Genomic DNA, 12,504 nt, shown 5'->3' on the forward strand with positions numbered 1-12,504 from the left:
GGGGTGAGGAGAGGGACGGGGGTGGGGGTGGGCAGAGAGATACAGGAGGGTACAAAGGGGGGGCTTCTTGAAGGTGCCACAAAAACCTGGGGATAATTTGGGTCCCGCCTCTTCCCTCTTATGCCATTTAATTTTCCCACCTAGCACTTAAAACCCCTTGATATTCTTAATCTATTTAATAGTTCATTGCTTTATTGCAACTTGAGGATAGGGGCCTTAGCTGTCTTGTTCACCACGGTACACCCCCAGGTATACAGTAGCTGCTCAATAAACATTTTTACTTTAGTCATGGTGTGTTAGGTGGTGGTGATGGGGGACTTGTCCTATCCAGTAACACCACATAGAATGAGCTGTAATCATGAACGCAGGTGGCGTCAAGCGCAAGAACCCACAGGTAGCTGGTACGCCGGGGAGACCGGACAGCCGAGCTAACTGGCAAGCGCTAGAAGAGCGTGCGATGCCAAGAAGGCTCTCAGCGGGAATGAATGAACGAACCATGAATGAAAGCCGCGGATGGATGGGTGCTGGAGGCAGCCCGGAGCCGGGAGATCGCGGAGGCCGGGGTGGGGGTGGATCTCCGCCCTGAGAGCCGCCAACCCACCTGTACTCGTAGTCGGAGCCGGCCTTGGCGGAGCCGTCCTCGGTGCGGTAGTCCACGTAGAAGGTGCTGTTGCCCTCCCCGCCTTGGCAGGTGACGGACAGCAGGACGGAGCCACAGTTCTCCAGGCAGTGGTAGAGGCTGGGCTCGAAGAAGATGCGGCTGGCGCCGTCGTCCTCGTCCTCGCCGGGGCCCTCGGCCGGGGAGGCCCTGCGCGACGCGTCCACCGCGTGTCGCCGCAGCACATTGCCCGCGCCGGTCATCAGCCGCGTGGCCTGGATGCGGTAGAAGGCGCGGCTCTTCTGCTGGTGCAGCAGCGCGTAGTAGTTGGCGATGCCCACCAGCTGCTCCAGGTCCTTGTCCGGGTGCTTCTGCTTGAGGTCCTTGAGGATCTGGATGACCTCGCGGCGGCTGGCGTCCAGCTCGCGGGCCTCGGCGGGGCTCGGGCCCAGGCCGCCCACCTCGCCCGGCACCTCGGCGCCCACGAACGTGCCGTCCAGCTCGATGCTCTTGGGGGGGTCGCCCTCGGCGCCGATGATGATGCCGCTGCGCGGGTCGGTGCGGTAGCGCTTGTACACGTACTTGTAGAAGAGCAGCCGCTTGTCGGCCATCCAGGCGAACACCACGCACACGGGGAAGAAGACGAGGGTCAGCAGCGCCTCCCACACCTGCGGGTGGCCGCGTGGGTCAGGACCGCCGCGCCGCCAGGGGGCGCGCTCGCCGCCCCACCGCCCGGCCGCCCCCCGCGTCTACCTCCCGGTGGTCGCCTGGCGCCCCCCGTCAGCCCCTCCGCTCCGCATCTCCCCGCATCTCGGTCCCTGCCCCGCTTCGTCCCCTCTCTGCTTCCTTCTTTCTCTCCCTGCCTCCGTCCCATTCGGCGCCGGTCGGTTTTTGAATCTTTTTTCCTCTGTCTTGTTGCTTCTGTCCCCTTGTCCGCCTTTTGTATCTTTTGTAGATACCCATCTCTCTCCCTTGTGAGATGCTTCGCAGTTTCTCTCCCCAACCCCCCCCCCCCCCGCCTCTTTCCTGGTCGCCTGATGCATGCATGCCTCCATCCGCTCACCCGTCCATCCGTCCACCCATCCGTCCGTCCATCCATCCATCCATCCACCCATCCATCCACCCATCCGCCTTTTATCACGTTGAGAACCACACCCACCTGCCCCAGTGCCGGGAACCCAGCTCCCCTCAAGGGGCAGAGCCTGTGTCCCTTCCTGCCTCTCTTTCCTTCCATTTTTTTCTCCCTGTTCCACTTCCCCTCCACCCCTCCTCACTTGGGATGCCCCTGACTTGTCCAAACGCCACCCATCACCTAGGGCCTGCTCTCCACTCTACCTCCTACTAAAGCTCCCTGATTCCCTCTCCCTTCCCCTCTCCCGCCCCCCCCCCCCTCCCTGGACCAGTGACTACAGCCTTTGCCAGACTCTCCTTAGAATCTGGCCCTTAGGGACAGGACTTTGACTCTAAAAGAAGCAAAAGTTGGCTCCCCTTACAGCCTCATACAGCAAGTTCCCATGTTTATATGCTACCTCCCCAGAGAAACAAGGAAAGGCTGAGTCCAGATCCTGGTTCTAGAAGAGGGAGGTCTGGCTCAGCCTCTTGCCTGTAAGGTGGGGGCGTCCCCAAGACTGAATGAGCTTATGTACCCCTAACACTTAGCACTGTCGGTTCCTGACACCTGGAAAAGACTCAGAATGTGAAATTAACATTACCATTATTATACTAACACTCACTGAGGTCCAGGACTCAGTCTGCAAGTAGTTACCTTTCTCATTAAAGATAAAGAAGGAACCATTAAAGGTTATTTACCATCAGAGGGCCCCCAGAGGTGTCTTTAAAATGGGCCCAAAAGGGAAAATATCTTTTCCGATCCAATGCCCACACACCTTGTCGCTGTGTTTACTGATGGCTCAGAGAGAAGGGCAGGACTTGGAAACAGCCTCACAAGGCCACCAGGCAGGTCTGAAAAGAAGCTGAATTTTCTACACAAGCTGTAAAATGAACTCTGGCCTTGTGTTCATTGCACTGGTCACTGTGTATATTGCAACAGGATTCTCCCAGACAGCCTCCAACCCCTAAGATTTGCTCCCCCCCCCCTTGCAGGTAAATAAAAGGCAAATCTAGGAGGCTTATATCTTCCTTCCAGGGCACCTACTGCGTAAGGGCATATTGACTTGCCCACCCTGGGAGGGAAGTGAGACAGCTTTTGTGGACAAGAACACCCCCAAGAGGAGGCGTCTCCAATCTGGGGTCCTTTGTGAGCTGCCACCACAATTGTGGGCGGGGGATATCTGGTCCAGCGACTCATGGGGCAGCCCCACACAATGCACACCTGTCCCACGTCCTGCCTGACCTCAGAACCTCCCGCTGGACATGTGCAGTGGCGAAAAAACCTGCTTCTAATAATTAGAATCTAGAACTCAGCTCTGTTACATGTATATGAAGTGTTTTCCTGATGCTCTAATATATGCTGAATGCGCTTATTTTTAATCTTGTGGCTACCCACTCCTCTGCTCGGCTCCTTGCATGGAACGTTTCCTGATCTTTTTCTTTCTCTTAAACCCAAACTTATTCGGTGAAAGTAGGTGCTGGCATCTGGTGCCCACACCATGACTTTTAACGTAGCTGTGAGACATCGCTTTCCTTTATATCAGTTTGGCCATTATACAGACTTTCGGATAGCCAACAGCACAGGCAAGTTCATTAATGGGAGGAATCACTCACATTTACTCTGTCCTAGGCTTGCTGTTCTGAGCCCTTCCATGTGTAATTTGTTTGATCCCCACACCACCCTCTGGAGTCAGTGCTATGCTGACGCCCAGGTGACAGCTGAGGAGACTGAGGCACAGACAAGGTGAGGAACTTGCCCAAGAAACAGCTGGGGAGCAGCAGAAGTGGAGTTTGAACCCAGTGTGTTGGTCCAGGGTCCATGCACTTGGCTACTGGGGAAGAAGGCCTCTCTCCTCTCATCTAAGAATTTCACATCCAAGTAAAAGGTAACAAAGCATTTGCTAGAAAAAGGGAGCACTCAGTATGAAGGGTCAAGAACCAAGGATCCGGTCTAACCCCTTCCATGGTTCAGATATGAAAACTGAGGCCCCAAGAAGGTATGGGCTTTGCCTGAAGTCACACAGCACTTGGGGAGAAAACTCAGAGCCAGACCCATCTTGCTGCTCCAGTTCTTTCCATTGAGGAGGAAGTGGCACTATCTTGATCTCATGCCAGTTCCTTTCATTATTTCATGAAAATGTCCCATAAGCCTGGCCTCCGCGTTACTCCCAAAGGGATCCCCCATGGCGACTTCTCCACCCAGAGCTGTGATATTTTCAAGCTTGTTTTCTCAGTCTGAGCCTGGCTCCTTCTCGGGGTGGGGAGAAGCTCTCTCCTCCACCCCCATCCCTACCCACTTGTCGCTCATGGTATCTAAAATTCTCTTCATAGCTTTGCTGTGACTCCTCATCAAAGACCATTTTGAAAACCCAAGCCAGTATACCATCCTTTCTATAAGCTCATGAGAACCGTGTGACGCAACCTTCTGTACTTTTCACCACGGCTGCCAGGAGACTCAGCATTCTAGTCATTATTCAGCTACAGTAAACATCTCTCTCCCTCTCTCATCCCTGTCTCCTGATGTTACCGTCTCCCCCTTAGCTCACCTGTGATTTCTGGTCCCTCCCTCTGCTTTTACATCACCTGCAAGGAATTTTTATACTTCTAACTTCAGCTGCTTCCTGGAAAGAGACTAGAATTGGCAGAACCAGATAGATTTGCGCAGAGAGATTATACACATGTGTGAAGGAATTCTGGGTAGCCTCAAATAAATTATGCATGTGTGCGAATGAATTAGGCCAGGCCCATAAATAAATTATGCAAATGCAGATGGCAGTCCTGGGGTTGTGGGAAATGAATTAGGCACATGTTTTAAAGGAAGACCAAGCAGAATGTGGTTAAGACACTGGACAAACGAGAGGCAAACGATTATGGGAACGTGGGTGTAAATTATGGAGCGGTGGGGCTAAATTTTGTTGGAATAGATTATGGAAAGTGGCCTTTGCAGTGGACTGGGCTTATACCTATGTTGGAAGGATTGCATATAAATTACAGTGATGTGGCATAAATTATCCTACCATCAGCAATCAATTATGAATAATGAATGAATCATGCAAATCACAATTGCATATCTGGCCAATACAGAGCTAGATTACACAGATGTGGGCCAACGTCTATGCAGGCCCATGGATACATTATGCAAATTGTACCAAGTTACCCAAGTTGATTAGCACCATCAGAAAATACAAGGCTGGATTATGCAACTATGGCATGAATTATGCAAATGAGGTGGTCTTATTATAAAGACAGGAATAAATTATGCAAAAGACAGGGAGGGTAAGAAAACATGTGAACCTACCTGGCAAATACCTGGCTAGACCATGAAGTGGGTGTGGTATACGTTACACAGATCACAAGGACTCTGTTAACACATACGGCACCAAAGTGAGAGCTAAAGAGGTCCCTTCCAAATGGATATAGTGTAAAATGTCACCCCTCTCTGGGTGGATAAGCCCTTTCCAGGGTCTGCAGAGCCATCCAGACATGGCTTGGGCATACTCGATGGACTCCAGCCCCAACTTGCCTTCAATACCCCATGCCCTCGTGCAGTGTACAACCTGCACAACCATACCGGGAGGCCCTCCCAGATGTGAGCATGCATTTCTGCAAATACAGGAATCAGGTCTCCAAGCCCAGGGGGCCACCCCTCTGGATTTTGCAGACATACATGCACCAAGAAGGTGTCCATGGGTCCTTGCTCACCTGGACCACACCCGGGGAAAAGACAGCCAGGATGAGATAAAGCCAGACGTAGGCGAAGATACTCCAAGAGGCAGTGACAAAGAAGACTCTCAAGTGCTTGATCTTGCGGCTCTCACCGGCTGGGATGACATAGATGCACACGGCAATGACCACAAACATGTTGAAGGCAGCACTGCCCACAATGGTGCCCGGGCCCAGCTCGCCCGCCTGGAAGTTGTGGCCGCAGACCTCAATGACGGACAGCAGGATCTCAGGGGCTGAGGAGCCCAGGGCCATGAGCGTGAGGTTGGACACTGTCTCATTCCAGATGCGGACGGTGCCCACGCTGGTCTCACCGTTGGCCTTGGTGATGGTGATCTCCTTCTCCTTTGACGTGATGACCTCGATGGATGCCATGAAGCGGTCGGCGATGATGGACACGCCCAGGAACATGTAAACCATGGCCACAAAGTAGACCACAGCTCGTGCCGCCTTGTCCCCCAGGGACGGGTCATCGGGCTCCCAAACGGGCAGCAGGACCCCTGGCTGGCAGCGGTTGGAGCCCTGGCAGCCCCCGGTGCTGGTGTCACTGTCATTGGCCGGGGGAGGCGGCAGTGAGGGGGTTGGGGTGGCCGCCGCCGAGCAGGGGGTTGTCCCCAGGAGGAGTGCAAACCCCACTAAGGCCAGGGGAGCCATGGAGGGTGTTGGGTCCTGTTGGGGGAGGAGGAAGAATGTGGGTGAGGGGCATGGACCCCTCCCATTTGCACAGGAGCCAAGGCTTGCTGGGAGTGGGGCATGGGGGACAAGCAGAGGACTGACAGAGGGAAGATGAGGACAGAGGGAGATGCAGAGAGACAGAGAGGGCCAGACAGAGACCAGGGGAGAAAGATAAAAAGACAGAGGAGCGTCACACGCTGCTGGCGGAGTGTACATTGGTCTCTCCACTTTGGGGAACTACAGCTGAATATGCCGTGTCCTAGGACTCAGCTGTTCCCACTCCCAGGTACATACGCACCCGGGAGCCCTAGGTCATGTGTCTGCCAAAAGACACATCCGAGAATGTCTTAACAGCTCCCGTCTTGAAACAACCCAGATGCCTCTCAGCAGTAAATGGAGAAGCCCAGCACGGAGCCCTCACACCGAGGAATGTTATAGGGAAAGGGAACAGGCTGTTGGCCTGCCCAGCCACACAGACGAATCCCACAGACAAGGGAGGAATGAAGCCAGGCCCCAGAGAACACAGAGTGAATAATTTAGTGGGTGAGGCGAGGGGCTGGAGGCCCTCAATTCCCATGAGGTAAGTCTCATGGTTTCTGAGTTGGCCCCCAGAGGGCTCCTGTTCAGGGTCTGGGACATCTGTCTGTCTGTCTGAGAGGGGCTGGGGAGGAGCTGCTGGAGGGTCTCGCACTCACTTCGTTCCTGCAACGATGGCAGGTGTCTCTCTCCAGGAGCCCCCAGGTCTCTGTGAGGTGCCCGGGTCTCCAGCAGCTGTGACATAAGGCCCTGTGTTGGACTTTTGGTCTCCTTTGTGGGTTGTGGGGTGTGGGGTCTCTACGGTTTCAGTACTTCTCCTCCAGCCTCCGATCCTGGCTCTGAGTGGCTATCTCTGTGTCTTGCCTCAGTTCCCTTTAAAAATGCAAACTAGGGGGCATCTGGGATGGCTCAGTTTGTTGGGCATCTGCCTTTGGCTCAGGTCATGATCTTAGGGTCCTGGGTTCGAGCCCCATGTGGGGCTCTGAGCTCAGTAGGGTCTGCTTCTCCCTCTCCCTCTGCCCTTCTCCCCAGCTCATGCTCTCGCTCTCTCAAATAAATAAATGAAATCTTTAAGAAAAAAAAATGTAAGTCAGTTCACCTCTTCCCTCTGCTCAGAACCCTCCACGGCTCCCAACTCAGTCTCAGCTAGAGTACCACAGCCCTCGTCCTGACTCATGAGGTCTTGCAGGATCTGCCCCACTTGTTCCCTCTCTGGCTTCGTCTCCTCCTGTCCCCCTTGCTTGCTTGGCCCCTGCCACCTCAAGGCTCCTCACATACTAGACAAGTTCTTGCCTCCAGGCCTTTGCACCTGCTATTTCCCCTTCCTGGGATGCTCTTCCCCACATATTCACTCTCTCCTCTCCGGTTCTCCACCCAGCCATCACCTTCCTGAGCTCTCGATTAAAAGTGACACCACTCCACTTCAGGGTGTCCCTAGCTGGTTCTTCAGTGGAGAGGGCCAAGGCTCAGAGGTCAAAAGCTCATTCAATGCCCCCGGCACCAACTCAACTCCCTCTCTAAGAGTGGCCTGAACTCCCAGTTCCTCTGCCCACTCTTGCATTGCCTTGGTAACCCCGTCCCTATTAAAAAAAGCGGGGGGGGGGGTACTGAGAGAAGAGAGACGGTCGTCTGAGCCCACAACTTCCTGATCCTGTCTTGGCCAGTGCCTCCAGGTACCGGATATCATGTCTGAAAGTTCTTCTTTGAGTCTAACCCATAGCTTGCCCCCAAAACACGCCCACGTATCACGGGCAGGGAGCTGGCTCCTGGGGGAGGGAGGCAGAATGTTGGCAGAACTTCCCTGAGGAGTGTGTGTGTGTGTGTGTGTGTGTGGGCGGGGCGAGGGGGATTCTTAAAGGGCCACCACACAATTAGCCCCTCAACAAGGCCCCTAATGATACATCCAATTAGCGGCCCCCTAATTAGCAACAACTTAGGCATAATTACAAACCCACCAGGATCCAAAGCAAAGACTCACTCTCTTCTCCCTCCCTTCTCCCTGGTTTTCAGGAGTGAGGAAGGCCACCTGGGAGTCAGGAATTCATCTCGAGCATCGAACTCCCTCTATCATGGGAGGGCCCTGGCCTGGAAAGTGCCCCCTCAAGTCCAACCACCCGTCCCTGCTGGTGAGGTCCTCCAGGGAGACCAGAGTCTGGCAAAGGGTGTCCTCATGCCTGCCCTCCTTGCTCAGGGGCTGGGCAAAGAAGCCTGCCTCAATCCCTTTTCTGGTAAAACCTGGTTTTCTCTCACTGAGGCCTTAGGGGAGGAGGGGTCAGACAGAGAAAGCGTGAGATAAATATTTGTGAAATGAAGAACCAAGAGCTCTGAGTCCTGTTGCCGGGGGACAGCTGGGCTTCCTCTGCTAGACGCACCCGCCTCTGCCTCTCTCAGTCCATCCGCCAGCAGCCCTGAAACCTAATCTGAGTTTAGAACCCAGGGGCAAAAGGATCGGGTTGAGGCCAGGGTAGGAGGGCCGATAGTGGCATCTCTCCCTTTCTCCCCACCCTCGTGGGCAGGCAGCCAGCTGGGTCAGTGGCGAGTACCCCAGGTCTGCCTCACATGCCTCTCGGGGGTCTTGGAGACCTTCTGCCTAGAGCAGGACTGTAGGCGTTAAGTGGGGGAAAGCCTAGTTTGGCTTGGCAGGTGGGACCTCCTCCCTCCCTCCTCTCCCTTACCTTGGCAAGGGAGGTGGCTGTTCCTGGTTGTGGTCTGGTGGGAGCAAGTGTTGCCCGCCACCCCTCGGAGGGATTTCGAGGTGGGGACACAGGCTTCTAAACACACCCACTTATTGCTCCGGTGGTGAGCCAGGCTCTCCCAGCACCACACCACATCCCGGCCTGGGATGGGGGGGGCACACACATAGTCTCAGTGTTCAGGGCCATGACACCCTGATAGGTAAACTGAGGTCCAGAGGGGGGAAAAAGCTTGGCCGGGTGAAGCAGCTTCAAATCAGGGGCAGGAGCAGGGGAGGATGGAAAGGCAAGGCATGGAGCTCCTAGGCTGGTGATCTTCCAAACCCAGCTGGGCCCCACGTGGATACTTGAGGACCTCACCCCATCCCAGCCAGGGCTACAGGGTAGGCTCTCCCCTTTCCCCTGGTCACTAACTCTCTCCCAGCTTCTCTAGGGTCCACTTTCCCCAGGAAAGAAGATGTACTGGCCAGGGACCTCCAGACTCAGAGGGGCCCTCTTGGAGCCCCCAGGGAATGGTGGAGTAGCTTTGGAGAGCCACCCCCCACTGAGAGGTCTGAGGCTGACATGCCAGGAGAGGGATGGAAGTAAGGCTGCACAAAGGACTGGCTTGACCCACCCCGGTGCCTAGTGCTGTGCCTGGAGTACGCAAGGTGCTCAGTAATCGTCCAAGGCACAAATGAGTGAAGCAAGCAATGGACAAAGGGTGAGAGACGTAGCAGTCAGACTGTAGGAAGGACCGGTCTAGTCTCTACGAGGAGGAATGGGAAGGCAAGATGGGAGGACTGCTGCAGTCTCCACCACAAAGAGTAGAGGGTAGACTGCAAGAAGGACTGGCCTCCGGATGCCAGATACAAGGCAGGGGAGAGGAGAGGAGCTCTGTTCTCATGGAAGGGACAGGGTACAAACCAGCCAGGAGGATGGGCGGGAGCTCGGCTGAAGAAGGGAGAGGACTTTGGGGGACTCCGCACCTTCTGGGGGAGCCCACTCTCTGGGAGGGGGAGTCTTCTTCCTCCAGGTCTCCCCCTTGCCAGAGGCGGGGACAAAGGTGTGTGGGAGGAGAGTTAACCAGCTACCAGGGAAGACAGAGACAGAGAAACAGAGACCTCATACCTACAGAGGGAGAGGGAGAGAAGGAGGGAGAGGGGCAGGGAAGAGAGAGGGAGACACCCACAGAGACAGAAGAGATAGACACAGGAGAGGAGAGATGGGAGAGAGAGAGACAGGGACACAACACACACAACACACACAGATGGTGAAAGAGGAAGGCAGAAAGAAACCAGGGACTCAGAGAAAGAACCCCGAAAAGACACAGAACAGACCCCGGCACAGAAGGAACCAGAGGGACAGAGGCGAGAGTGAGGGACTGAGAGACAGGGACACAGGCAAAGGGACTCAGAGAGGCGGCCAGACTCTGCAGGACAGGACCCCCAAGAGATGTAGAAAGACAGACAGACGAGACCCAGATGCAGGAAGGCGGAGGTAGAGGGAGAGAAGGCGAAGGGGGACTGCCCCAGATGGTGCCTCAGTGCCCCCTCAGTGCCCCCTCAGAGCCAGGAGGCACCCCCTCCCCAGCCGGCCATGCTCCCTAGAACACAGGAGGAACTGAGGATGTTGGCTGCTGGTGGCGCCCCCAACCCACGGAAGGAACCTGGTATCCCCACCCGGGATATGCAGCACCCCCCCAACCTCCATAAACGAGCTCAGGGAAAAGCCGCTCCTGGCTCCTGAAATGTCCCCCTCTACCAGCCTGCCCAGGCAACACCATCCTTCTCCCACACTGCCCCTCCTCCCCAACGAAGGTCTCTTACCTGCAGCTGCAGCCTGGAGCAGGTCCCCCTAGCACTGGGCTGGCAGTGGTGGGCGACTCCGCCCGACAGAGAGAGGGAGAGAGAGAGAGAGAGAGAGAGAGAGAGAGAGAGAGAGGAGCTGGAGACTGAGAGGGAGAGCCAGGGAGGAGGGGAGGGAGAGGGGATAGAGGGAGGAGAGGAAGAGGGGGGAGGGACACGGGGGAGGGGGAGTCGGGAGAGAGGGAGGAGGAGGGACGGGGGAGAGTGCTGGGAGGGAGGAGGAGGAGCCACAGACGGAGGGGAGGAGGAGGAGGCGGGGAGAGGGGAGGCTGCCGGGGCGGGGGAAGCTAGGGGAGGGGCCTGGAGAGAGGAGGCTGGGGGGAGCCGGAGCTTCCCACCCACCCTTCAGGTTCAGCACCACAGACCAGGGACAGCGGCGGAGGGTGCTCGGTGTGTGCGTGTTGGGAGGGGCTGGGGGTCATTCAGAGGCATCCCTCCTCCTCCCCAACACACACAGACTCTGATCCATACAAGGGCCAGAGAGGCACGAACAGCTACAAATAGTTACAGGCTCACAGAACCAGGGGGAGGGCAAGAATGTTTAACCATAGTCAGATCCAAATTCACATGCTGTGCCTCCAGACAGAACCTCTCCCAGCGGGCCCGAAACAACCACAAAGGTACCCATTAATAATAGTAACAACAGTTGCCATTCATACCCCCTTTACCACGTGCCAGGCGGTGTTAAACACTTTTTTTTTTTTTTTTTGGGTGACTGACAGGTGTTGACACAACTAGTCCTCCAAACAACCCCATGAGGTAACATTATTAGCCTCATTTTACAGATGGGGAAATCGAGGCACAGAGTGGCCAAGCGGAGCTTTGGGCTCCACACCCTTAACCACTCCACGGCATGTGTGGTCCCACATGCGGGAGCAAGTGACGAGTGGTCAGCGAACAGCCAACAGCCGGGCGAGGGGCCGAGTCCTGAAAACACACAATCCTGAGCCCTGAAGGGGACACACGCTTCATATTCACACCATCACTGACTAAACTCATCAAAATCCCACGCCAGAGTCCCACTCCCACCCAGGACGGGAGGGGACGCAGCTGAGGCCCGCGGCAGGAGGGAGGAGACCCCGCCCCCGCCACTGTGCCCAACACCGGTCCAGGCTGGACAGCCTTGGGCGGGCTGCCAGCAAGAGGGAGGCAGTTCAGCTCCCTGCAATTTCCCACGCTTGCGTCCAGGGTTCTGGGAGCTGACAAGGGCGGCCAAGGATTGGTGGGCTCCTGCCTCCCTAAAAACCCAGCTGGTGGCTTGGTGTTTATGGTCTGTGTGCGTGGTCAAACCATGGGGTGGACTTCCTTGGTAGGAGGTAGACAGATGGCCAGGATGCCTGGGGGATCTGCCCCCTCTGCCCCGGGAAGCAGGAGTCCCACCCAAACCCTGTCCCACGGACGAAAAAGCCCACCCTCTCCACCAGCCTGGATCCCACTCAGGAATTTCTTCCCCAACAACCCCCCCGCCCCGCCCCACAGAAGCTATTCCTGGCCTGTGGGGGAGGCGAGAGTTCTCCTGATTCCTGCCCTCCACTGGTCCTGCAAATAGAGGCCGCTGCTTCCTTCTCCCTTGCCATAGACAGGGCCACAGGAGGGAGCAACTTCTAAAGCCCTCCCAGCCTTGGGCCAGGGAAATCAGCCCTGTTTCAGACTTCCTGGTCCCTGGATCGCCTGGGCTTTCCAGTCTTTTCCAGTCCAATCAGGTCTAATCCTGGGCCTTTCAGCATGGCCCACCAGGGGTCTTTCCCTCCTGGGTTCATCTAAGCATGCCTCAACTGGGATCTAAACTCAGTTGCTTTCTGCTGGGGTCTGACTTGGGCCC

At 55.9% G+C, this 12,504-nt stretch overlaps 1 protein-coding gene across 1 annotated transcript in view; it reads right to left on the reverse strand.

Annotated features, from left to right (window-relative positions):
• The window catches only part of SLC8A2 (solute carrier family 8 member A2), a 28,458-nt gene extending 17,650 nt beyond the window's left edge, over nucleotides 1-10,808 (reverse strand). Inside the window, exons 1-3 of the mRNA XM_032325219.1 lie at nucleotides 10,644-10,808; nucleotides 5,411-6,100; nucleotides 602-1,266 (exon numbers count right to left, since the gene is read on the reverse strand). Coding sequence (XP_032181110.1) covers nucleotides 602-1,266; nucleotides 5,411-6,085 — 1,340 coding nt within the window. The 5' untranslated portion in view covers nucleotides 6,086-6,100; nucleotides 10,644-10,808. The remainder of the gene's footprint in view (nucleotides 1-601; nucleotides 1,267-5,410; nucleotides 6,101-10,643) is intronic.
• Between the last annotated feature and the right edge of the window lie 1,696 nt (nucleotides 10,809-12,504).

This window comes from Mustela erminea, chromosome 19 (genome assembly GCF_009829155.1).
Source record: "Mustela erminea isolate mMusErm1 chromosome 19, mMusErm1.Pri, whole genome shotgun sequence".
NCBI classification, from domain to species: Eukaryota; Metazoa; Chordata; class Mammalia; order Carnivora; family Mustelidae; genus Mustela; species Mustela erminea.